The sequence below is a fragment of the Rhinatrema bivittatum genome, chromosome 1, assembly GCF_901001135.1.
Source record: "Rhinatrema bivittatum chromosome 1, aRhiBiv1.1, whole genome shotgun sequence".
Lineage (NCBI taxonomy): Eukaryota > Metazoa > Chordata > Amphibia > Gymnophiona > Rhinatrematidae > Rhinatrema > Rhinatrema bivittatum.
In genome coordinates this window covers 750,219,464-750,245,864 of record NC_042615.1, presented here as the reverse complement: position 1 = coordinate 750,245,864, position 26,401 = coordinate 750,219,464, and the positions used below count along the sequence as shown (strand labels likewise).

General features: G+C 46.0%; 1 protein-coding gene across 5 annotated transcripts in view; it reads left to right on the top strand.

Moving 5' to 3' along the window:
* WDR70 (WD repeat domain 70) overlaps positions 1 to 26,401 on the top strand; it is a 587,030-nt gene that overhangs the window by 38,834 nt on the left and 521,795 nt on the right. For 4 of the 5 annotated variants that reach the window (XM_029578603.1, XM_029578568.1, XM_029578576.1 and 1 more), the window contains exon 5: positions 4,293 to 4,470. In XM_029578603.1, the coding sequence (XP_029434463.1) occupies positions 4,293 to 4,470 (178 nt within the window). The remainder of the gene's footprint in view (positions 1 to 4,292; positions 4,471 to 26,401) is intronic. The other variant, XM_029578594.1, reaches the window with a different exon arrangement.

Sequence of the window (26,401 nt, the reverse complement as noted above, 5' to 3'; positions counted from 1 at the left end):
AAAAAGATTTTTTATTTTATCTGGTGAAAACGTCCACCAAGAGTTGCTCGGCTGATTCTTTTTTTCAAACCAGTTGTGGGGAGGTCTTGGAGTCCCCAGCTTGATTTGGTATTTTGGCATCTCCCAATTAAGGGCACTGGTTGATATACAAAGGACGAAATCTGTAAAACAATGAGTTCTGTTAGAACATGCTTTAGTAGGGGCGATGCCTTTATCTGCTATGCCTTGGCAGCCTAAATCTTTTTGGAGAACCACTATCATGTTTTCTGTTATCCTTACAAATGACCATGAGAACTGGTTGGTAATGGCTCTTATTTTCATCTTACCCATCTCTTTCATAATACTACTTTTCCAGTTGGCTTGCAATCCAAAATCTTTGCTAAATGGCTGGCTTTGGGTATCTTTTGCAATGAATATTTATTTAATCGGTAATTTTTCACCTGTTGAAGCCTTAAGAGATCAATATGGATTGGGGAATGTGGATTTCTTAGCTTATGCACAACTTAAGCATTTTATAGATTCTTTGTTGCAAGCGGATACCCTTCGCCGGACCAGATCTTTATTTGAAACCTACTGCTGATAAGCAGATAATTTGCATGGCCTGATATAACCTTCTTAATGGCTGATTATCTGAGCCCTTTAAACATTATGAGACTGGAACACAGACTTGGGGCATCCTCTGAGTATTGTGGACTGGGATTTGGTTTTCTTGTATGCTGGCAAGTTTTCTGTATCTGCTAAACTACAAGAGAACTGTTTTTATAAATTACAGTATCAGTGGCACTGGACACCAGTTCGCTTGCACCGTATATTTCCCAATGTGTCAAATATCTGCTGGAGAAACTGCGGTGGTATTGGCACTTTTTTCCATATATGGTGGCAATGCGAGAAGGTAGTCTTTTTTTTTTTTTTTTTTTTTTTTTTTAAACAAATTTCAGAGTGGCTAACACAAATCGTGGAGATGATGGTTACTGTTGAACCTTGTCATGCCTTGCTTAACTTCCCAATATCCAATTTCAATAAGCATATACAATGTTTTTCTAAACAGGTATTCATAGCGGTCCGTTGTGAGCTAGCTACCTTTTGGAAACAAGCAGAGGTTCCATCAGTCTGCCTGGTGATCCACCGCCTACATGGATATTATTGATTAGCTCACCTCACAGCCTGATAACATAATCGATTATCATCCTTTGAGGCCACTTGGAGCTCTTTTATAACATAGCTACGAACCCATGATTAGCGGTATTCTGGGGTTAGAGTTCATGGCTAATGTCCCTCAGGGAGGTGCTATCCCTTCATTCACTCTTAAATATTTTCAAATCTCTGTACATAATGTATGATTTAGTTCATTTTCTGAGCTCTAGTGCTTTAGGTAATGCTGCTTATCACATGGTGTAATGTGCAGTAGTTTTTGTCTTCTTCTGTGTTGGTGTTGCACTTGACATGCTCTGTGGGGGGGGGGGGGGGTTGGTTGGTTGATTCCTATATACATTTGAAATAACAATGGGCTTATTTACATATATGTTCTGTTTTTTTCTTTGTGTTTATGCCATATCACCCAATAAACATTTCTAATTTAAAAAAAATAATATGGAATTATAGCCCATGCAGATGAACACTTCTTGAACCATCAGGTATGCTGTTTCACAGGAAGAGGGAAGACTAGCAGAGGCTAGTGAATAAGCCAACTTGGTAAATTAATCAATCGCCATCAGAATTGTGGTCTTCCTTTATGATTTATTTATTTAGTGCTTTTTTTTTATACCGACATTCATGATACCAATCATATCGGTTTACAAGAAACAATGGTGCGATAACATTAACATCAACATGAACAATAGGCGAAAAGTGCAAAAGTTACAATAAAACGGGCACTCAAACTGGGAGGAGGAAGAGCCAGAGGCATGGGTAACTCAGAAATAAATAATATCTGGTCATATACTCAGGACTATAATAATAACATGTACTCAGGACTGAGTACTATCAAATATATAAATAATATCATATGCTCAGGACTGTAATAATATCGTATATTCATGACTAAATAGTATCTGGTCATAAAACTCGGAACTAACTAATATAGAGTCAGAAGCCATGTCAGGGTTGGGGTACATCGACTGGAGGACCATGGTGAGTTATTGTAGTTGGGGAGGTCATAGATCAGGGAAGGCTTGTAGAAATAGCCAAGTCTTGAGTTTCTTTCTGAATGTCAGAGTGCAAGGTTCTTGTCTAAGGTCGGTTAATATATAATGCCCACTTATAGGAACGCCAAACTACATTACCCGGATAATATGTTTTATAAAACTTCCTACATCACTAATGCCTTCTGTTTAAATTCACATATAAAAATACAAACCCAACCTAACCGAAAAATTGGCCTACTGGAATATTGTCTTTCAGGTCTCTGGGATAAAAACTGTCATAATGCAACAAAGCTATTCCTGTCATACTTAAGATTTGATTGGTTGAGAAGTTGATGTGTTCGTTTGAAGAAAAATGTCAGAAATTACTGTTTAGCTGGAAATGAGCTGGCTGTTACTCGGGCTGATACGGATGTTGGTTTTAAGGATGGGGATATGACTATAAAGCTATTCAGGGTGTATGTCTGATTTATGTTTTGTAAGTTTGTTTTTTTAGTGAATTTCATAAATAAATCACCGACTAAAGTGAAATATATGTAAAGTAGAATAAATCACTTATATAATTACATGACTTTATATTTATTTATTTATTTATTTATTTATAGGTTTTTATATACCGATAGCCGTTTGCACATCGTATCGGTTTACAGATAACTAAAACTTTTTGACAGTGTCATTATACAGAACTTTTGGCACTGCCATTACATAGAACAGTAAACTTTGCATACAAGAGATAAACATCAACAAACAGTAACTGGGTAACTATCTACAGGGAACGAAGGTTTATATGCTGTATAAATAGTTATAACTGAAAGGAAAACATCATTACAATACCATATTTATTGCTGTATGTACTGGTTTCAGTATATCATAACTTGTTTTCTGTAAGCTTTTTAAATATGTTGTGTTTGATATCTCCCACAACCATTATGTGAGAAATGCCTTCCAAGGCATGCAGCAATCAAATCTTGTATATGAACCACTCTTTTCGGCTTCATAAATGTTCAAAGTTTTGAAAAATAAGGAATTTATTTCCTCAGTATCTGCATTTTTCAACTTCATATAAAGTCCCAGACCTGATGCTGATGCTAGCCATGTTTCAAAGGGATTCTTAGTAAGGGATGTTAAAGTTCACACAAGTGCTCTTACTTCTTTTGGCATCCTGTCATGTGAGTGGGCACCCTGAAATGATGTGTTTTATAAGCATCCAAATACTGTTTGAAAAGAAAATAGATTCACAGCTGTAACAGGGTTACTTAATGTATTATTAATATAACTATAAGCAGCAATGAATAAAACTGCTGCTAATAATTTTAATGGTAATTTTAATCATTGCTGCTAATTATTATCTTAGTAGTTTTGAAAACCAGTTTAACTGTTCATTCGAGCTAAGAGTAGATGAGCGTAATTTAAAGATCCAGTAATGTTCTCTTTTGTGTAACATGAAGAGCCTGTCCCCTCCTCTAGGTGAACAATGAACTTGTTCAGTCACGCTCCAAGCTAATTGTGTGAAATCATGTTTGTGGTCCAGACAATATTGTACAATCAGGGCTTAAATACATTTTAGATGTATTTAAGCAGCTTCTATGCTCAGAGTCACATTCTTACTGATCTAGTTGGTCATCCAAGGTAAATTTTGGGGCAACTGCACTGAATCACATAAACTACATATTGGGATTTACAATCTGTTGAGATCTTCTATTTAGTCTTGAAACACATGACGAGATTAGTCCAATCAAGTCCTGTCATAGCATTCACACACAAATCTCATTATTGACAAGACTTGTATTTTGCCCTAGTATGCTGTATCACTGGAACTTTTTCATCAGTATCTGCACTTTTCAACTTCTGATGTTCCTTATTTTTCAAACCTTTGAACATTTATGAAGCTAAAAAGAGTGGTTCATATACAAGACTTGTTTTTTATTGAATACATTGTTTGGGGTAGATAGTGCTGTATTTGTCCCTGAAGCTATCAGTTGCAGCTTGAAAGGAATGAAAATCTGAGGGGGTTTATGACTGACAGCAGAGGAATCTTCTGCTAACTAACCTGATCCTCATTTGATAAAATGAGATGACATATGGATGGAGAAGAACAATTAATTAGATACAAAAATAATTGCTACCATTCATTAATTTTTGCATTTACAGCAGCAGCGATAGTGATAACAGTTCTGATGAGGAGCTGATTGGTCCATCTGTGCCATCAGAAATATCCATCCAAGGTCCCAATGAAGATTCTGATAATGAACTTATTGGGCCACCTCTTCCTCCTGGTTACAAGGACAGTAGTGATGATGAGGAAGAAGAAGATGAACCCGAAGATGATGTAAGTAATTTGCAGCTAAGCAATTGTCCTTACAGTGTTGGCTAATTAGAATAATCCCCTGTTCCCAGTGTTCTTATTGAACCTTTTATCCAATAGCTAATAGCATTTAAAATCTTATTGATGACTCTTCATTCTTTTGGAAGAATGGTAAATGTTTGTAATAGCCTCTCGATAGAAAGATGGAAATAAGATTCCAAGAAAGCATTGAGTAAGTACAGAAAACCCTTAGTTGTGGGGAGCAACATAAGAACATAAGAAAGGCCATACTGAGTCAGATCAAAGGTTCATCAAACCCAGCATAGTGGCTCCGATAGTGGACAACCGGGTCACAAGCATTAGTAGGATCCTAAAGAATAGATCCAGCCCTTCTTGCTCATAACCGGGATAAGCAATGACTTCCCCAAGTCTACATGGCTATTAGTGGTTTATGGACTTCTTCAGAAGTTTGTCCAAACCATTTTTAAAGTCAGGTATGCTAGTTGCTTTCACCAATTCCTCCAGCAACAACTTAGCAATTTAATTGTATGCTGAGTGAAAAAATACTTTCTTAGTGTCCTGTCAGTTGGAGAAACTGGCCAGTAAGTAGGGTGAATCTCCGCTTCCTCGTTTGCTGGAGGGTAAGAAGCAGGCGCAGCACTCCTTTAACATAAGAAGTCGTGCTAGAGGATCCAAGCATTTTCGACCCTATAGAGGAGAAGGATATGTGATGGAGTTTCGCAGTGTTCCTCAAGATATGTTTATGGAATCTCCCTGCCACTCCCTTCAAAAGAAGCAGGCAGTGGAGGGTATATTGGCAAGGCTTATCAGTCTGAGGGCTGTGGTCCTAGTGTCCGTGACTCAAGAAAATATGGGGCGATAGTCCATTTTTTTCGTTCTGCCAAAGAAGGAGGGCTCTTTTTGTCCCATCCTGGACCTCAAAGGCGTCAATCGTCATCTGCGAGTGAAGCATTTTTACATGGAAACATTGCGCTCGGTGATAATGGCCATGCAGTCGAAGGAATTTCTGACCTCTCTGGATCTGTCTGAGTTGTATCTCCACATTCCCATCCAACTAGAACATCAACACTTCCTATGGTTCACAGTTCTGTGATGCCACTTACAGTTTCAGGCACTGCCCTTTGGTCTGGCCACTGCTTCCAGAACTTTTTCCAAGGTAATGGTAGCAGTTGCAGTGGAGTTGAGAAAGTATGGAATCCTAGTAGACCTGTATTTGGACGACTGGCTGATTCATGCCAACTTGTTGGAAGAGAGCCATCTGGTGACTTGCAAGGTGATTTCCCTGTTGTGGGAGCTCAGCAGGGTAATGATCGTGGCCAAGAGCAGTTTCAGCCTCCTTAGTCATTGGAATACCCCTGGGTTCAGTTCGACACAAAACTGGGCAAGGTTTTCCTGCCAGAAGCTCGAATTCAGAAGTTGCTGGCCCAGCTCCGTCTGTTGATAAACATTCTGTGCCCAACCATGTGGTCTTTGCTGCAGGTACTTGGTTTAATGGCGGCAACCCTGGAAGTGGTACCATGGGCAAGAGCACATATGCGTTCTCTGCAGCTCTTCCTGCTGTCTCGGTGGAATCTGCAGTCTTGGGAAAATTCGATTTGGCTTCACTTGTGATAGTGGTCTCCTCCCAGCTGCAGTGGTTTCTACAGGCATATCATCTAAGGAGGGGAGTCTCCCTAGCTCCACCAGACTGGCTAGTACTGACAATGGATGCAAATCTCTTTGGTTGAGGAGTTCACTGTCAGGAGCTGACAGCGCAAGGATGCTGGAATGCAGAAGAGTCTCTCTGGAACATCAATCGACTGGAAGCCAAGACGGTCCGGTTGGCATGTTCAGTTTGGTGACAGGCTGCAAGGTCAATCGATCCAAATAATGCCAGACAATGCAACGACTGGCTTACATCAATCAACAGGAGGGGTACCAAGAGCCAAAAGTGTCACTGAGATAGATCAGCTTATGGAATGGGCAGAAGTGAATCTCCAGATGATCTCAGCCTCACACGTAGCAGGAAGAAACAATGTAAGGGCCCACTTTGTCAGCAGAGAGAGAGTCTGGATCCAGGAGAGTGGGCATTGTCAGGTGAGGTGTTTCAGCTGATTCTGGAGCACTGGGGTCTTCCATTCCTAGACGTCCTGGCAACTTCACGCAATGCGAAATTTCCACAATTCTTCAGCAGTAGGAGGGATCCGAAGTTATTTGGGATTGATGCCCTAGTGCAGGAGTGGCCGGAAGACAAGCTACTGTATGCCTTTACTCCATGACCCTTGTTGGGCAGATTGGTTCAGAGCAGTGGTCCCCAAACCTGTCCTGGAGGGCCACCAGCCAGTTGGGTTTTTGGGATATCCACAATGAATATGCATGAGAGAAAATTTGCATGCACTGCCTCCATAACATGCATAACATGCCCATGGCATCCTGCCCTCCAGTTGGAGGCAGACTACTTTACTTTGCCCACTGCTGGCCATTCGTTACGTCGACTGGTGGGTTCTCACATTCGCCAGGGGTATCTGCTGAATTTCAGGGACGTCCCTGAAATTGTTCAAAAAACAAATGAAATTTTTTCTTGGGATCAAAAGACTGGGTTCGAATCCACCTATTTAGTTATTTTTTCAATAAGTAAAATAATTTTGAAATATATTTTAAAAATTAATAGATGGTGATTAAAAAATGCCTGGTACCGCTGAATAATACGTAGATGCTATTTTATAATGTTAATGACATTATAAATACGTTTTTTATGTGAATAATATTACAGCTGTATTATTAAGTGATTGGAATTGATGGAAAATATGGTAAACTACTCCTGAGACACCACTGTCAGAAAGGTACAATTATTGATTAATCTAAATAATGAAAAAAAAAAAATCTTTTAAAAACTTGTATTAACAATTCTCAATGACATAACTCCATCTGTTTTGGTTTACCGGTAGATTTCACAATAAATGCAGTCATACTGATTGACCAGAATATCTATATAGTTTACTGTAAACCGGTACGATAAGACTTGGTCTTGAGCATCGGTATATTAAAAGAATTTAAATAAATAAATAACCGCCTAAGGTATTTATTATGTTCTATAAAGATTTTTTCTTCCTTCTCTTTATGAAGCGTATGTAATAAAGCTACTATGTCATTTTTTAATGTTGTTCCATTGGCTTGTACATTGATGCTTAAAAAATATTTTGTCCTATGTATCCTTTCTTCCTGTTTTGAATTTCTAATATATTTTGATTTTTTAAATTTAAAAATAAAGGCCTGTCTTTTTATTAATTATTAGTTATATGTATGTATATGTCTTGATAGTGTAATTATTTAGCGATATGATTGGCGGGGTGGAAGGAAATTAGAAGGCGGGGGTGGAAGGAAATTAGAATCAAAAAGTTACCAATAAGGGCCCTGAACTCAGAAGTCGGAGTAACAGATAAGTATGAGAAAATAAGTGTGAAAGCTTGCTGGGCAGATTGGATGGGCCTATTGATTTTCTTCTGCCGTCATTTCCTTGTTTCTATGTTTTGTAGCCCCTCATAAAGCCTATATCTTAGGCGAAACTCGGCCAGAGTCAGGCACTTTGTATTACTTGTGTCGGTCATTTTGGAATTGACATTGTTTCATTCGTGATCTCCCTAATACATTTTTTAAAAGTAAAGAAGACTGGTCTACATCGTTAACTTGTTTCTTGTCACTCTGTTGGCCCACCTCTGTATGCGCAGAGCGCAGTGGATCTTGCGGTCGCAATGGCATCAGACGTCCCAGGATCTCAAGGCACGTGTCTCCATCACGCCACCTCTGCAAGTTTCCCTTTCCAGGAGGGAGCATCTCTCCAATCTGGAGCAATGAACCCCTTTTCAGGTTCTCCTGCCTCAGGTAGTACTTATCACCGATGCCTCCCCCCTCAGTTGGGGGGGCTCATGTGGACAACCTCCACACGCAGGGTTGGTGGACGATCAGAAATCTCTATGCCAGATAAACTTCCTGGAGCTTTAGGCAATTCGTTACGCGCTTTGGGTGTTTCGAGACCACTTGTCCAACAAGGCAGTCCTGATTCGGACAGACAATCAGGTAGCAATGTGGTACATCAGCAAACAGGGAGGCATGGGATTGTTCCTCCTCTGTCAGGAGGTGGTACAGATTTAGTTCTGATCTCTTTCATAGGGCATGTTCCTGACAGCAATGTATCTAGCCGGAGCAAAGAACGTTGTAGTCAACTGCTTGAGCCATACGTTTCAGCCACTTGAATGGTCACTAAATCCGGCACTAGCAGCCCAGATTTTTAACCAGTGGATGTCGATCTGTTTGCCTCTCAGTGCACCTGCAAAGTGAGCAGCTTCTGCTCCCTATTCAGAATGGACAGAATTCCAGCCTCAGACGCCTTTGCCTAGTATTGGGGCACAGGTCTCCTGTACGCGTATCCTCCTCTTTTGCGATCATGAGGATTCTCCTGAAGCTCCAGCAGGTCCAGGGGACCATGATTCTTGTGGCCCCATACTGGCCCAGACAAGTTTGGTTCCCATTCCTTCGAGATCTGTTGATCAGAGAACCAATCAGTCTGGGAACTGCCCCCGATCTGATATCACAGGATCAGGGCAGACTGGGCCATCCAAACCTCCGAGCGTTATCGGCCTGAATGTTGAACGCCTAGTCCTGCAGCCCCTCAGCTTATCTGATGATGTATCTCAGGTGTTGGTAGCTTCCAGGATGCCTTCTTCCAGGAAGTCTTATCGACTGAAATGGAGGTTTTCCATCTGGTTTGAGGGTCATGGCTTAGATCTGCTCACCTGCCCCACTCCGAGGTTGTTGGATTGTTTGTGGCACCTCTCTGAGGCTGGGCTGAAAACCACCTCAGTCAGGGTTCACTTGAGCGCCATCAGCGCGTACCATCAAGGCATTGCTGGCATGCCCATCTCTGTGTAGCTCATAGTGGGATGCTTTATGTGGGCCTGCTTTAGCTGAAGCCCCCCTTTCAGCCTCCTATTGTGTCCTGTGACTCAACATTGTGTTAGCGCAGCTCATGTAGGTTCTTTTCAAGTCAATGAGCTCCTGTGACCTGAAGTTCCTCACTTGGAAGGTCCTCTTCCTGGTAGGGGTCACTTCAACTCACAGGATTAGTGAACTTCAGGCCCTGGTTACATATCCGCCCTACACAAAATGTTTTCAGGACAGGGTGGTCCTGCGGACAAATCCCAAGTTCCTGCCCAAGATGGTGACCGATTTTTACCTAAATCGGTCTATTGTTCTATGCACCTTTTTTCCGAGACCCTATTCACACCAGGGCGAACAGGTGCTCTACACATGTTGGATTGCAGGAGGGCTTAGCCTTCTATTTAGAACGCACAGCAGGTCACAGGCAATCCACTCTCCACTCCACTTTCAACAAGAATAGATTAGGAGATGCGGTGGGCAAGCAAACTCTGTCCAGTTAGCTAGCAGATTCTATCTCCTTCTACTATGCACAAGTGGGCCTTCAGTATGGATGGAGGCCGGGTTAAGGCTCACTTTGTGAGGGCTATGGCAGTGTCAGTAGCCCACTTGCGGGCTGTCCCATTGCTGAAATCTGCAGGGCTGCGACATGGAGTTCTCTACACACGTTCGCGGCCAACTACTGCTTGGACAAGGATGGTCGGCAAGACACTAGCTTCGGCCAATCCGTCCTTCACCACCTCTTCCAGGCTTAAACCCAACTCTCCCTACCTAGGGCCCATTGTTCGGGTTCAGGCTGCCTCCCTATGTTACCAACAGCACTGCAGTTATTTTTGTGCCCATTGGCACCCAGTTCAGTGCCTGTTGGTCATGGTTGTTGCCGGGAGCAGTCTGTAGTTTGGTATTCATCCATCTGTGAGGATTACCATTCTGCTTGTCCTAGGAGAAAACAGAGTTGCTTACCTGTAACAGGTGTCTCCTAGGATAGCAGGATGTTAGTCCTCAGGAAACCAGCCCGCCACCCCGCGGAGTTGGGTTATCATGCATTTTGTTAAATTTTTTTTTCCCTTTTTTTCTCTCGTGAATTCTGTTACGAGACTGAAGGGGGACCCCATGTGGACATACGGATAGTAGCATGCTGGGCATGATCAGTGTACCAGTCAAAGTTCTAGAAACTTTGACAATTGTTTTCCGTGCCGGGCTCCATCTGATGATGTCGCCCATCTGTGAGGACTAACATCCTGCTGTCCTAGGAGAACACCTGTACGGGTAAGCAACTCGCTATTTCTGGGCACCCACCTGGGCATTAGAGACATTATTCCCATTAGTGAGCACCTGCTCGAGTATCACATCCTTCCTCGTCAGTTCCATTACCATTTGTTTGAGCACAGCCTCTTCAATGGCATCCATTATCTCTCTACAACTCATAAATTCTGCAGAGGGGATTCGGTAGTCTACATCCAGCAGATTAAAATCTCCAACAAGCAGCACTTCTCCCTTCTTTCCCACCTTTTGTATGTATGCATTCTTTCTGCTTAGGCAAACCAGTATTTTTCTCCAGAAGGGGTGTTATTTGGTTTCAGAGAACATTTTGCAACATATGATTAAAAATGCCAATTAGAAGGACTACAATTACTGATCATTTCTTTAGCTGAATTTTTTTTTTTTTTTAACTTCGAGGTGTTCCACCTCTGTGCACTAGATGGTACTCTAACATAAGCTGCCTCCATAGTCCATTATTTAGTGAAATCATGAATATTGAAGTAACTGCAATATTTTAAAAGGGAAGTAAAGTGCTTTGTTGAATTTCTTGAAATCTGTCTTTTAATGTTTGTTTTTTGTTTTTAATTTTATTATGTAGGCAGTGGAAGCGCTAGTCATTTCCAGTTTTTCATTTTGCTGGATAAAAGTGATGTCACAGTTCTTTGAGGAGTTCATGTGTTGCGGCTGGGTTCTGCGGCTGAATAGTGGACCCTTGGGCCAACCCACCCCGATGGGCGGAGCAGGTTGGGAGGCGGAGCCAAGACTCAGAGGGCGAGGTGTAGCGGCAGGAGTCTGAATAAGGTCTTCACCCGGGTACACAGAACCCCCCAGGTGGAGCCCGTAGGGTTCTGGCACCTTGGGACTTGGGCCCCAGTGAGAGAGTCCAGCAACAGAGAACTAGATAATCCACAGACGACAGGGACAGGCACAGGCTCTTCACCCGGGCACCCGAGAACCCCCAGGAGGAGCCCGTAGGGTTCTGGTACCTTGGGACTTGGGCCCCAGAGAAGCGAGAGTCCAGTAACAATGAGGCAGGTACCCCTGGAAGTACTAGCACAAGCTCTTCACCCAGACACCCAGCAACCCCCTGGGAGGAGCCCGTAGGGTTCTGGCGCCTTGGGACTTGGGTGCTAGAGAGGAAAGCCAGCAGTCCGAGACTAGACAGTTCAGGAGACTAGAGTGTAAACCAAGAGCTTCACCCGGACGCCTGGAACCCCCCAGGAGGAGCCTGTAGGGTTCCGACGTCTTGGGACTTAGGAGAACAGCGAGCACTCTATCTCTCAGAAGGGGTACTGGATACCTGGCGTAGGGTCTGGAGTAATGGCAAGGCAAGGCGAAGCAGGCACTCGGGTAGGCCAACCTGGACGCAGGACCAGAAGCAGGCTGGACACACTCCGGAAAATCTGAGTCAAGGCAAGTAGCCAAGGAAGCGGGGTCTGGTAGTCCGAGGTCAAGGCAGGCGGCAGGCAAAGCATGGTCAGGCTATCCGAGATCAAGGCAGGAATCAGGCAAAGCATAGTCAGGCAAACCGGAGTCAGGCAGGAAGCAGGCAAGCAAGGAACGCAACTCAGAGCTACAAGACTGTAGTGAACCTCGTTGCAAGGCGAAGAGGAACACTCTGAGCGCCGGTTATATTGGGATGGCAGATGACGTCATCAGTGCGGGCGGAGCCAGACTTCCGGGGTCTCCGGGGTCTCCTCAGCTAGCCATTTAGCCAGGAAAATGTTTTATTACCACTGCTACTAAACCCTTCTATAGCAGTACTTTCGGAAAAGTCTCCCCCTTCCCCAAAAGTTTCCCCAGTTCCTTATAAAACTGAATCCCTCTTCCCTGCACCATAGTCTTATCCACACATTGAAACTCTGGAGCTCTGCCTGCCTCTGGGGACCTGCACGTGGAACAGGAAGCATTTCAGAGAATGCCACCCTGGAGGTTCTGGATTTCAGCTTTCTACCTAAAAACCTAAATTTGGCTTCCAGAACTTCTCTCCCACATTTTCCTATGTCGTCGGTGCCCACATGTACCACGACAGCCGGCTCCTCCCCAGCACCGTCCATAATCCTGTCTAGGTGCCGCACCAGGCAGGCAAGTTACCAGGCGGTCCTCACGGCCACCAGCCACCCTGCTATCTACATTTCTAATAATTGACTCACCAACTATGATGGCCAGCCTAACCTTTCCCTCCTAGGCAGTAGCCCTGCGAGACTTGTCCTCAGTGCGAGAGGTCAATACATCACCTGGAGATCAGGTCTTTGCTACAGGATCACTTCCTGCTACACCAGGGTGCTGTTCTCCTACTGGGAGACTTTTCTCATCCAAGGCAACACTGGGGCTGCCAGACTGGATTTAGGACTTGGCTACTATGTCCCTGAAGGTCTCATCAATATACCTCTCTGTCTGCCTTAGCTCCTCCAAGTCTGCCACTCTAGCCTCCAGAGATCGGACTTGTTCCCTGAGAGCCAGGAGCTCTTTACACCGAGTGCACACATACAATCTCTCACTGGCAGGTAAAAAATCATATATGTGACACTCAATGCAAAAGACTGGAAAGCCCTCCTCTTGCTGCTGGACTGCTGCCGTCATCTTAGTTTTATTGAGTTCCTAGTTAAGTTTAGGACACTAAGGGAGTTGGAATTAGAGTACTTTAAATTTACAGGTGAATTTACTAATTAATCAGCTAGTGTCCTACAAGGGGATGATTAAACTTTCAATAAGTGCTGGTACAGTAGTATGATTTAGATAAGACCCTGATTGATTTTTAATGAGAAAGTATCTCTTGCCTAAAAATCAAGGGTTGAGTGGGTGGGAAAGATAGACACTAGAATTAACCATCTCTGGCTTGCTTATTACCTCAGACACACACAAACTCTAAAGAATATATCTCTCTATTTCACCTTTCACCAAACTTTTATAAGTCCAAAGATTTCCCAAAGCTATACTTACCAATCCTCTTTAACCACCATTAAATTGATCTTTACTCAATTAATTGAAGGGTTTGAGATTCGCGTGCCATTAGGCACGGTCCTCTTTAACTGCAAAGGGTGCGGGGCCTCTGGAAGTTGGGGTTGTGGAATTCAATCCCTGGATCGCTTGCGGTGACCTCTGGACTCCTCTCCCAAGGGATGATGGGAGCAGTCTGCAGATGAGCCTTCCCGTCTTCTTCTACTGCCACTTTATGTCCAGGACGGTATAGAGTCCAACAGGATAAAGATCATACAAGAGACTAAATGCTCAGTAGAATCTATATGGGTAGAAATCACATGTGTGTTGGGTAAGAGTATAGGGATAGGAGTATACTACCGACCACCTGGACAAGATGGTCAGACAGATGATGAAATGCTAAGAGAAATCAGGGAAGCTAACCAATTTGGCAGTGCAATAATAATGGGAGATTTTAATTTCCCCAATATTGACTGGGTAAATGTAACATCAGGACTTGCTAGAGACATACAGTTCCTGATGTAATAAATGACTGCTTCATGGAGCAATTGGTTCAGGAACCAACAAGAGAGGGAGGTATTTTAGATTTAATTTTTAGTGGAATGCAGGATTTGGTGAGAGCGATAACGGTAGTGGGGCCACTTGGCAATAGTGATCATAACATGATCAAATTTAAACTAATAGCTGGGAGGGGGACAATAAGTAAATCTACAGCTCTAACACTAAACATTCAAAATGGAAAGTTTGATAAAATGAGGAAAATAGTTAGAAAAAAATGGAAAGGTGCACCTGCAAAGGTTAAGTGTTCAACAGGCATGGACATTGTTTAAAAATACAATCCTAGAGGCACAGGCCAGATGTATTCCATGCATTAAGAAAGGTGGAAGGAAGGCAAAATGATTACCATCATCGTCAAAAGGTGAGGTGAAAGAGGCTATTTTAGCCAAAAAAACTTCCTTCAAAAATTGAAAGAAGGATCCATCTGAAGAAAATAGGATAAAACATAAGCATTGTCAAGGTAAGTGTAAAATGAAGTTGGCCATAGAGGCAAAATAATAAAAAGTTTAAAAAATATATCCGAAGCAAGAAACCTATGAGGGAGTCGGTTGGACCATTAGATGACCAAGGGGATAAAGGGGCTCTTAGGGAAGATAAGGCAATTGCAGAAAGGCTAAATGAATTCTTTGCTTCCGTGTTTACTAATAAGGATGTTGGGGAGATACCAGTTCCGGAGATGGTTTTCAAGGGTGATGAGTCAGATGAACTGAACGAAATCACCGTGAACCTGGAAGATGTAGTAGGCCAGATTGACAAACTAAAGAGTAGCAAATCACGTGGACCGGATGGTAAGCATCCTAGGGTACTGAAGGAACTAAAAAATGAAATTGCTGATCTATTAGTTAAAATTTGTAGCCTATCATTAAAATCATCCATTGTACCAGAAGACTGGAGGGTGGCCAGTGTAACCCCAATATCTTAAAAGGCCTCCAGGGGCAATCCGGGAAACTATAGACCAGTGAGCCTGACTTCAGTGCCGGGAAAAATAGTGGAAACTATTCTAAAGAAAATCGTAGAGCATATAGAAAGACATGGTTTAATGGTACACAGTCAACATGGATTTACCCAAGAGAAGTCTTGCCTAACAAATCTGCTTCATTTTTTTGAAGGGGTTAATAAACGTGGATGTAGTGTATTTGGATTTTCGGAAGGCGTTTGACAAAGTCTCTCTTGAGAGGCTTCTAAGAAAACTAAAAAGGCATGGGATAGGAGGCGATGTCCTTTCATGGATTACAAACTGGTTAAAAGAAGGAAACAGAGAGTAGGATTGGTCAATGTTCTCAGTGGAAAAGGGTAAACAGTGGAGTGCCTCAGGGATCTGTATTTGGACCGGTGCTTTTCAATATATATATAAATGATCTGGAAAGGAATACGACGAGTGAGGTTATTAAATTTGCGGACAATACAAAATTATTCAGAGTAGTTAAATCACAAGCGGATTGTGATACATTACAGGAGGACCTTGCAAGACTGGAAGATTGGGCATCCAAATGGCAGTTGAAATTTAATGTGGACAAATGCAAGGTGTTGCATATAGGGAAAAATAACCCTTGCTGTAGTTACACGATGTTAGGTTCCATATTAGGAACTACCAACCAGGAAAAAGATCTAGGCATCATAGTGGATAATACTTTAAAATCAGTGTGCTGCAGCAGTCAAAAAAGCAAACAGAATGTTAGGAATTATTAGGAAGGGAATGGTGAATAAAACGGAAAATGTCATAATACCTCTTTATCGCTCCATGGTGAGACCGCACCTTGAATATTGTGTACAATTCTGGTCGCCGCATCTCAAAAAAGATATAGTTGCGATGGAGAAGGTACAGAGAAGGGCAACCAAAATGATAAAGGGGATGGAACAGCTCCCCTATGAGGAAAGGCTGAAGAGTTTAGGCCTGTTCAGCTTGGAGAAGAGACAGTCTTTAAGATCATGAGAGGTCTTGAACGAGTAAATGTGAATCGGTTATTTACACTTTCAAATAATATTTATTTATTTATTTAAGGTTTTTCTATACCGACATTCGTTGTTGGACATCATATCGATTTACAGGCAACATGGAGTCAGCAACAGAGCTTTACAGTGTAACCAACATAACTTTTACAGGTTAATAATGTGACCAATAGGGATTGCTACATAATAAAATGTATATAAATATCTAAATTGAATAGTATAATTAATGTAATAATATAATTGGGTGTATGGACTGGACCATGTTTTGTAGAGTAAACTGGGGTAAGGTGAAGTTTAGTATTCTCAGTGATGACAGCTACTGTGTTGGTGAGGTGTTAGGATAAGTGCGGGGGGCATAGGTTATTGAGAGGGCAGGGAGTAGGGGGTGGTATAGGATGCATTGTAATAGGATGCAGTGTAGTGTCCTTGAGATTGAGTATGCTTGTGTGAAGAGCCAAGCTTTTAGTTTTTGTTTAAATTTGTGTAGGCAGTGTTCTTGGCGTATGTCAGCAGGCATAGAATTCCAGAGTATGGGGCCGGCAATGGATAGGGCGTGATCCCTGGTGGCATTGTAATGAGTGAGTCTGGGTGTGGGAGTGTTTAAGGTTGCTAGGTAGCGTGATCGGGTGGGTCTGTTTGTGCTGCGGAAGGAGAAGGTGCTTTGGGGCCAGTTTATATCTGAGTTGTGTAAGGATTTGTGTATTATTGTGAGGGTTTTGTACTGTATGTGCTGTTGGATAGGTAACCAGTGTTGTTCTTTGAGGATTGGGGTTATGTGTTCGTTCCTGCGAGTGTTGGTGAGGATGTGTGCAACTGCATTCTGCAGCAATTGGAGGGGGGAGATGGTGTTTTTTGGAAGGCCAAGGAGTAGTGAGTTGCAGAGGTCTATTTTTGTGAATATTGTGGACTGAAGTATTGTTCGGAAATCGTTGAAATGTAAGAAGGACTAGGGGGCATGCCATGAAGTTAGCAAGTAGCACATTTAAGACTAATCAGAGAAAATTCTTTTTCACTCAACACACAAGAAAGCTCTGGAATTTGTTGCCAGAGGATGTGGTTAGTGCAGTTAGTGTAGCTGGTTTCAAAAAAGGTTTGGATAAGTTCTTGGAGGAGACGTCCATTAACTGCTATTAATCAAGATTACTTAGGGAATAGCCACTGCTATTAATTGCATTAGTAGCATGGAATCTTCTTGGTGTTTGGGTAATTCCCAGGTTGTTGTGGCTTGGTTTGGTCTCTTTTGGAAACAGGATGCTGGGCTTGATGGATCCTTGGTCTGACTTAACATGGCAGTTTCTTATGTTCTTATACACAGCGCCGTTCAAAAAACCTATGACAGGCAGTCCCTTGCTCAGTAGAATTTATAAGCTGATCAAGACAAACATACCTACAGTATCTCAATATAATCCGCTTTGAAGTGGCTTAAGGGCGGAATCTAAATCTAAATAGAGGAACACAGACTTTGAGAATTTCACTTATTAAAAAAATGATTATTTCCTGGCGTGTAGCCAGATGGACTCAGAACGAATGGGTATAGTATGCTCGTGCTAGCAGTTGGAGACGGATCTGACGTCAGCACGGGTATATATACCCCCACAGGAAGCGTAGCAACTCAGTAATTTCAGTCTCCAAAGCAGTTTGGAGAGCCTGCACGCTCGCTGAGCGTGTTTTCCAAATCTACTTTCTACTTTCTACTTTCTTTTTACTAAACCTTCTACAGCACCATCGAGCCCCGCACTCCTGCGGTGATACCCTAAGGTCCCTCCCCCAGTTGAGTTTCCCGGGGTGATTTCCGTGATCCCTCGGAGGTTTAAGTCCTCGGTCCGGTGGCCGAATCGCGGCAGGGACGTAGCCCCCGGGTGAGGTTCGGGTGAGGCATACGAGGTGCCTCGGTCCCGGCGTGGACGAGGCAGCGGGTGCATATCCTCAAACGCGGCGGTGAAGGTACCTGCCCTCTCCCCCCGCAGCCGGAGACCGCCCGGGTTCCAGCCGGGAAGTGCCGAGGATCAGGTAAGGCGTACATCTCTTACTTTTGGTCTCCGAGGAACCAAGGATCGGCGGCGTGGCACGCCGTGGAGGGTGCCATTTTGTGGGCCTTGTTCAGGTATTGAGCGCCCGTGATAGGCGCATGTCTATGACTAAGTGCATATTATATACATCATTGTGCGTATATTGCTGACCGCTTATTGCTGAGAGCATATTGCATACCATTGAGCGTGTATTGCTAACCGCTTATTGCTGAGTGCATATTGAATACCATTGAGCGTGTATTGCTAACCGCTTATTGCTGAGAGCATATTGAATACCATTGAGCGTGTATTGCTAACCGCTTATTGCTGAGAGCATATTGAATACCATTGAGCGTGTATTGCTAACCGCTTATTGCTGGGAGCAATTGAGCGTGTATTGCTGACCGCATATTGCTGAGCGCCTTTGGTATACTATTGAGTGTGTATTGCTAACCGCTTATTGCTGAGAGCATATTGACTATCATTGAGCGTATATTGCTGCCGCATATTATTGTGCGCCTGTTATATTAAGCGTATATTGCTGCCGCGTATCATTAAGCGCATACTTTTCAATGGAACAGAACGCCTCAGCGTCTTCAGCGGGGGTGCCTCCTGCCTCTGGCATTAAAGCCCTCGGCCTCTACTCCGCATGCCAGCTTCGAGCCACGCACAGTGAAGAGCCAGACTCCCTATGTGCCCAATGTGAGGAGGCCGTGGGACCCTCGGGTCAGGACCAGTCTCAGCCACGATTTGCGGACAGTTCCCCAGGGGCTACCCCGGATTTAGCGGGCAGTCTCGACCAATCTGGAATCCCGGGGGATCTTGTACCCCGGCGATTAGAGGCCGCCTCAATTTCCTGGGTGGATCTCTTTAAGGGGATTCATGCCTTTGTACAGATGCAAACGGCTTCCCGTCCAGGCCCTGCGGTTCCTGCTGTTCCTGCGGTTCCTGCTGTGGCTGCAACTGCGGCGGCTGCTGCGGCTGCTGCTACGGTTGCGGCTCCAGCGGATCCTGTTCCTGGACCCTCATGCCCTTATCGTGAGCGGGACCTCCCGCCTCTAGACAGTCCGGATCAGTCGGACCAGGAGGTTTCCCCGGATGAGTCCGAACTCCCGGACGAAGGGGAACTTCCCTCAGGGATTGAGCCATATAGAACCATGAGGCGGTTCTTCCCTAAGGAGGATCTCTCGGACCTGGTGTCTCAGTGCCTGGCGGAGTTGGATATTACAGGTCCCAGCGCTACGGTACCCTCTGCGCAGAACCCCCTGCTGGAAGGTCTTCGTCCTACAGCCCGCCATTTTCCATTCTTGCAAGCAGCACAACAACTGATAGATTTAGAATGAGCTGCACCAGCGGCCGCATTCAAAGGGGGTCGGGCCCCATCAGGGCCCATCAGGATAGCCGGTGCCAGTGGGTCGGGCCCTGATGGGCCCGACCCACTGGCACCCGCTATCCAGGAGCTGCTGGTGTGCCCTCAGGTGGACGCCTTGATTAGCGCTGTGGTCAAGCGCACTACCATTCCAGTTGAAGGGGGGGCGGCCCTCAAGGAGCCTCATGACCGGCGACTGGACGCCATTCTGAAACAGACTTTTGAGGTGGCAGCTTTATCTTTGCGGATCGCAACCTGCTACACAGTGGTGACGCGTTCCTGTTTGTCACAGGTTAGGAACAACGCTCCAGCAGCAGACATGGCGTCAGCTCTCTCGTTCCTCACGGATGCTGCTGCAGACCTAGTCCGGACAACAGCCAAGGGGATCTCATCCTCCGTAGCCGCCAGGAGGCAGCTCTGGATCCGGAAATGGTCAGCCGATGCGCCTTCAAAGACACACCTCACCAGATTGCCCTTTAAGGGCTCTTTCCTGTTCGGCAGCGACCTTGATAAACTGGCCAGCACATGGGGCGCCTCTCCAGTACCTCGACTGCCGGAAGATCGGTTCAGAAGGAACCAGCGCGCCTTTCCAAGGCCCTCCAGGGGTAGAAGCTCCCAGCGCTTCATTTCCTACAGGAGTCGCTACCAGGCACCTCGTCCTCAGGCCAGGAACCAGTCCTTTCGGACCAAGCAGCGCAAGAGGGGAGCAGGCCCGGGCTCAGGTCCTGGTCGCGCCTCACAATGAGAATTCGCCGATTCATCTGGGGGACGGAGCCATAGGGGGAAGGTTAACCCTCTTCTACCCCAGATGGGTCGAGATTACGTCGGACCAGTGGGTCCTCGCCATCATCCGAGAGGAGTATTATCTGGACTTTCATCACCTCCCTTCGGACAAGTTTGTGGAATCTTTCTGTCCCGCACACAAGAAGGCAGCATTGGAAGCTACTCTGGTGAGGCTCCTGTCCTTGAAAGCCATCATCCCAGTACCTGCCTGGGAAGTGAATTCTGGGCACTATTCCATTTATTTCATGGTACCCAAGAAAGGGGGCACCTTTCGGCCCATACTGGACCTCAAGTCAGTTAATCGATACTTAAGGGTCCCGAGGTTTTGCATGGAAACTCTGCGCTCTGTCAAGACCGCAGTCAGCCAGGAGAATTCCTCACGGTGTTAGACCTGTCAGAAGCCTACCTGCATATCCCGATCCATCCGGATCAACAGCGCTACCTACGCTTCAAGGTTCTAGGACGCCACTTCCAATTTCGGGCTCTGCCCTTCGGGTTGGCCACGTCACCGCGGACCTTCACCAAGGTGGTCATAGTGGTGGCAGCGGCACTCAGACGGGAAGGAATTCTGGTCCATCCCTACCTAGACGATTGGCTGATCAGGGCGAAATCATGAGAGGAGAGCCATCGGACAACCGACAGAGTGATCGCCCTTCTGGAAAGCTTGGGCTCGGTAATCAATCTCAGCAAGAGTTGCCTTCTGTTACGAGCGGGCGCGGTCGTCGTAAGCGGGTGGTGAGCCCTTGGGCCACGGCAGGACTCAAGGAGGAGCCCCAAGCCACACCGTGGGAGGTGAGCTGAGCAGGCATGGTGAGCCAGGCAGGCAGGAACAGAAGCAGGGAGTCCGACCCTCAGCCGGACCTGCATGCCCATGGTAGCCAACACGGGGAAGTTGACTAATGAACGGTCCTCCGACTGTTCCCGGCCCTTTCGGACCTGCCGCTGGGAACGGCAATGGGCAGCAGGCCGGACAGAGGCGAGGGCAGACAGAGTCCTTACACTGAGGACGTGAGACGAGGGCTGAAGCAGACATCCAAGAGAGGCTGAAGCAAGACGTTGGAGACATCAGGGCAAGGGCTGAAGCGAGACATAGAAAAGATCCAGGCGAGCGGGAACTCCGATGCTGGGATACTGACATCCGAAGCCCCTTCGGCTGGCAGAATCTCAAGAGCCCGTGGGACGAATCCCTCCTGTTGGCCACTCCAGGGCCCAACAGGACAGAAGGCTCAGGAACCAGATGAGGACGTAGGTCAAGGCAGAGACACGAAGACATCCGGGCAAGGGCTGAAGCAAGACACTGTAGACAAGGCTGGACGGAAACATGGCACTGTCCATCAGGGCGCCCTACTCAGCCAGCACAGCTAGACTGGTCACGGACCACCCCGTCCCAGACGCGCCCTACACAGCCCAGGAAGGCTGGTCGCGGACCACGCTGAGGAAAGGAGGGTGCGGGGAAGACCCAGGCGAACAGGAACTCCGATGCTGGGATACTGACATCCGAAGCCCTTACGGCTGGCAGGAACAGGAACAGACATCTAGGCAAGGTCAGAAACAGACAAGGTACCATCTAGGCAAGACAGACCACGGTAGACCTGGATCAGGCAAGGTTACAGACAACTGTAGAGCTTGATCCGCAGGCCAGTTGCAAGTGAACAGAAAGTCCTTAAATACTGGAGGTAGAAGGCAACTCCCTGGGAGGAGCTTGCCAGGACCGCCCACCGCTGGTCCTATAACTGGGGTAGAGAGCTGCGGGCCAGCCCCTAGGGAAACGGGCATGGCTGGAAACCAGGAAGTCCAAACGCAGAGGCATGCAAGCCACAGGCACCGCTAGGCCTCTCAGGCCCTGGAGCAAGTCCCGGATGGAACGTAGGCGAGGCCCTGGCTTCAGAGCGGCCTCTGGAGGAAGGTAAGAGACCTCCTGTAGCGCAGCAGCAGGGGGGATCGCAACACCTACAGCCTTTCCAGTCGCTAGAATACCTGGGAATACAGTTCGACACCCAGGCAGACACAGTCAGCCTCACTACCAAGAGAAGGTTAAAACTCCAGACGCGTATCCAGTACTTGATGGGAGCCAGTCGGCCCATAGCTTGGGATTATCTGCAGGTTCTCGGTCTCATGGCATCCACCCTGGAAGTGGTACCTTGGGCAAGGGCCCATATGAGACCTCTACAACACTCCCTGCTCTCTCGCTGGAGCCCCCGTCTACGGAACTATTCCACGCACCTACCTCTGCCTACCAGAGTACGGACCCAGTTACGGTGGTGGTTGCAGTCCAACCACATGAGCAGGGGCTCGAGGATGTCCTCCCCCACGTGGACTCTGCTCACCACAGATGCCAGCCTGAGCAGCTGGGGTGCACACTGCGAAGGACTTACCGCACAAGGGCGGTGGAACAGAGAAGAGTCAGCGTGGAACATCAACCGTCTAGAGGCTCAGGCAGTCCGATTGGCATGCCTTTGATTTGCTCACAGACTGAAGAATAGAGCAGTCAGAGTGATGTCCGACAACGCCACCACGGTGGCATACATCAACCGTCAGGGCGGAACCAGAAGCCGACAAGTATCTCTGGAGATCACCCCACTGATGGCTTGGGCAGAGGCGAATCTTCAGGACATCTCCGCCATCCACATTGCCGGGAAGGACAACACCACGGCAGACTTCCTCAGCAGAGAAAGCCTAAATCCAGGAGAGTGGCAGCTGTCACCCACAGCCTTCCAGATGATTGTGGATCACTGGGGGATTCCGGACATGGATTTACTGGCGGACAAGTCCAATCCTCAAGTACCCAGATACTTCAGCCGCAAGCGCGACCCGTTCTCACACGGAATCGATGCCCTGGTTCAGACATGTCCTCCAGGGAATCTGGTATACGCCTTTCCTCCGTGGCCTCTGCTGGGCGCCATCATCCACAAGATTCAGAAACACCGGGGCCTAGTTCTTCTAGTAGCACCAGACTGGCCAAGAAGACCCTGGTACGCGGACATGAGAAGACTACTGGCAGGGGAGCCTCTTCCCCTGCCTCCTCTCCGGGACCTTCTACGTCAAGGTCCCATCCTCCACGAGGATCCAGCTCAATTCTCTCTTACGGTCTGGCCATTGAGAGGGCTAGACTGAAGAAAAGAGGTTACTCTGAGCCCGTGATAGATACACTCCTCCCAGCTCGCAAGTTTTCCACATCCCTCACCTACGTAAGGATCTGGAGAGTAGTTGAAGCATGGTGCGACACGCATGGCACCAATCCACATGCGACCACAATCCCTATTGTGTTGGATTTCCTGCAAGATGGACTTCAGAAGGGTCTCTCCCTCAGCTCCATCAAGGTTCAGGTGGCTGCGCTGTCTTGCTACGGTCCCAGGAGGGATGGCAAGACCATTGCCAAGCACCCAGATGTTTCTTGCTTCCTGAAAGGAGTCCAGCATATTCGTCCGCCACTGAAGTGGCCTGTGCCCTTATGGAACCTCAACCTTGTTTTGGATTTCCTCGCGGGATCCACCTTCAGACCCCTTCGGGGCCTGTCTCTCCGTTCTCTAACTTTGAAGATGGTGTTTTTCTGGCTGTATGTTCAGCACGCCGCATCTCAGAGCTACAAGCACTGTCCTGCCGTGATCCCTTTCTCAGAATCACTCCTGAGGCTAGCCATCTTCGGACGGTTCCCTCCTTTCTACCTAAAGTGGTTTCACAGTTTCATCTTAACCAAACCATATCCTTGCCTACCATGGTGGGTTTGAAGAAATCTGAAGAAGGGCGTTTATTACACCATCTCGACATTGGCAGATTGCTGCCCAGATATCTGGAAGTGACACAAGAAGTACGAAAGACGGACCATCTGTTCGTCCTGCACAGCAGAAAGAAACAAGGTGAAGCGGCCTCGCGGCCCACCATCGCCCGCTGGATTAAAGAAGTTATCAGAGCAGGTTACGTAGAGGCTGGGAAATCTCTGCCTCTACAGGTCAAGGCTCATTCTACCAGAGCACAAGTGGCATCCTGGGCAGAATCCAGGATGCTGTCGCCTGCAGAAATATGTAAAGCGGCGACGTGGTCCTCCCTCCATACCTTCTCCAGGTTCTACCGTCTGGATGTCCAGGCCAGGGAGGACACAGCATTTGCGAGGGCGGTACTACATGGTCCTCAGGCAGCCTCCCGCCCAGGCTGGGAGTAAAGCTTTTGTACATCCCATTCGTTCTGAGTCCATCTGGCTACACGCCAGGAAATGTTGAGATTACTTACCTGATAATCTCCTTTTCCTTAGTGTAGACAGATGGACTCAGCATCCCGCCCAGCTGCCTGTGTACATGGGTTTTCACCGATTCAAGGTAAGCCATGTCATCGGTTTCCATAAGAGCGTACACTCTACCAGGTGTCAACGCCTTCCGGTTGTGAATGCTGGCGGTCTCCAGTTACTATCAATCGGTCAGGGGAATCCTGTTTCACTTTTCACTGAGCGTCAGTACACACATCCATAACAGCTTTTGCAAGGAAGATTACTGAGTTGCTACGCTTCCTGTGGGGGTATATATACCCGTGCTGACGTCAGATCAGTCTCCAACTGCTAGCACGAGCATACTATACCCATTCGTTCTGAGTCCATCTGTCTACACTAAGGAAAAGGAGATTATCAGGTAAGTAATCTCAACAATAATTGAGGCTGTAAGTTGGACAGTCAAGGGAGTTAAGATTAAAAACAGCCTCTAAAAGGTGAGTTTTTAAAATGTAATTTAAATAAAGCAAGAGGGGGGAGCATGATGCACCAGCTCAGGACATTTGTTGCAAGCATATAATGCAGCCAGTTGGAAAGCACAGAGTCTGGAATTGACGGTGGAGGAGAAGGACATACATGGGAATGACTTGTCTGATGAACAGAGAGCACGAGGAGGGTGTGTAGAGAGAGAAGGCTGCAGAGTGAAGGCTCTTGTAGGTGAGTAACATAATATTGTTGGTAGAAAAAGGCCAAATGGTCCATACATTCTGCCCAGCAAGCTTCCCATGGCAGCGGCTGCTGCTCCATGCAGGTTACCCCCAAGTATCTGCCAAGGGCAGTAACTGCTGCTTTTTGTAGATTACCCCCATGCCTTATGTTAAGACCAAGCAACTGTCAAACCGATAATAAAATCACTGCAACATTTTTATGTGATGAGCAGCCGTACTAATAATTCTGACAATACTCCTTCAACATTCTTTAATTTTGGACTTAGCTGTCGAAGCTTTATCCACAGTCAGCTATCAGTATCCCAGACCGTAAAAGTCGGGGCACAACATTGGCTGTCTTCAGGATCCATTACCCTTTTTTCCCTGCTTGAACTGTATGAGGGAACAGTTAGGGAGCCAATTTTGTGACATTAGAAGAGGGATTATCTTTGGCCAAAGATAAGAGGCACAGCTGAATTTTGGATTGATTATAGTGGAGAGACATGACTCACTAGGAGACCTGTGAAGAGCAGGTTGCAGCAGCCTAAGCAGTAGATAATGACAGCATGATAAGGGTTCTGGTAGTGTGTTCAGAAAGGAACGGACGGCTTTTGGTGATCTTATAGAGAAAGAAATGGTACATTTTAACAGAGAAAAGAGAGGAGTCAAAGAAGACTCTTAGGTTATGAGTTGAGGGAACTAGGAGGATTACAGTGTTATCCACAGAAATAGAGAGTGAAAGAGGGGAAGTAGGCTTGTAGGGGGAAAAATAAGGAGCTCTGTCTTGGTCATGTTAAGTGTAAGGTGGCGGTAGTTTCAAAATATTTTAATAAATAAATCTTGATTTCAGAAACACCATGGCATGAGAATGTGCTTACCTCAGTTATTGATCTAACTGGAATATGATGGAGGAGTTGATTCTCTGTTAGTATTACTGGACTTTGGTGCAGCTTTTCATACTGTAGCATATAACATTATGAATAATTGTTTAGCTGCCTTTAGGGATAAAGAACATCACTCTTAAAAGGATCAGTTATTTTCTAGTGGAAAAAGTTCAATGTGTGAACATAGTAAACATATTAAATAGTGCTGAAAAAGAACTGTGGTCCATCTAATCTGTCCAGCAAGCTTTTTTTTCCTCTTCATTCATTCAGTCCAACCAATCCAGACTAATGGGTTATGCCCATCAACTGGCAGATGGAGACAAATGAACAGGTTCGATGATGTTACACCTTATATGCTT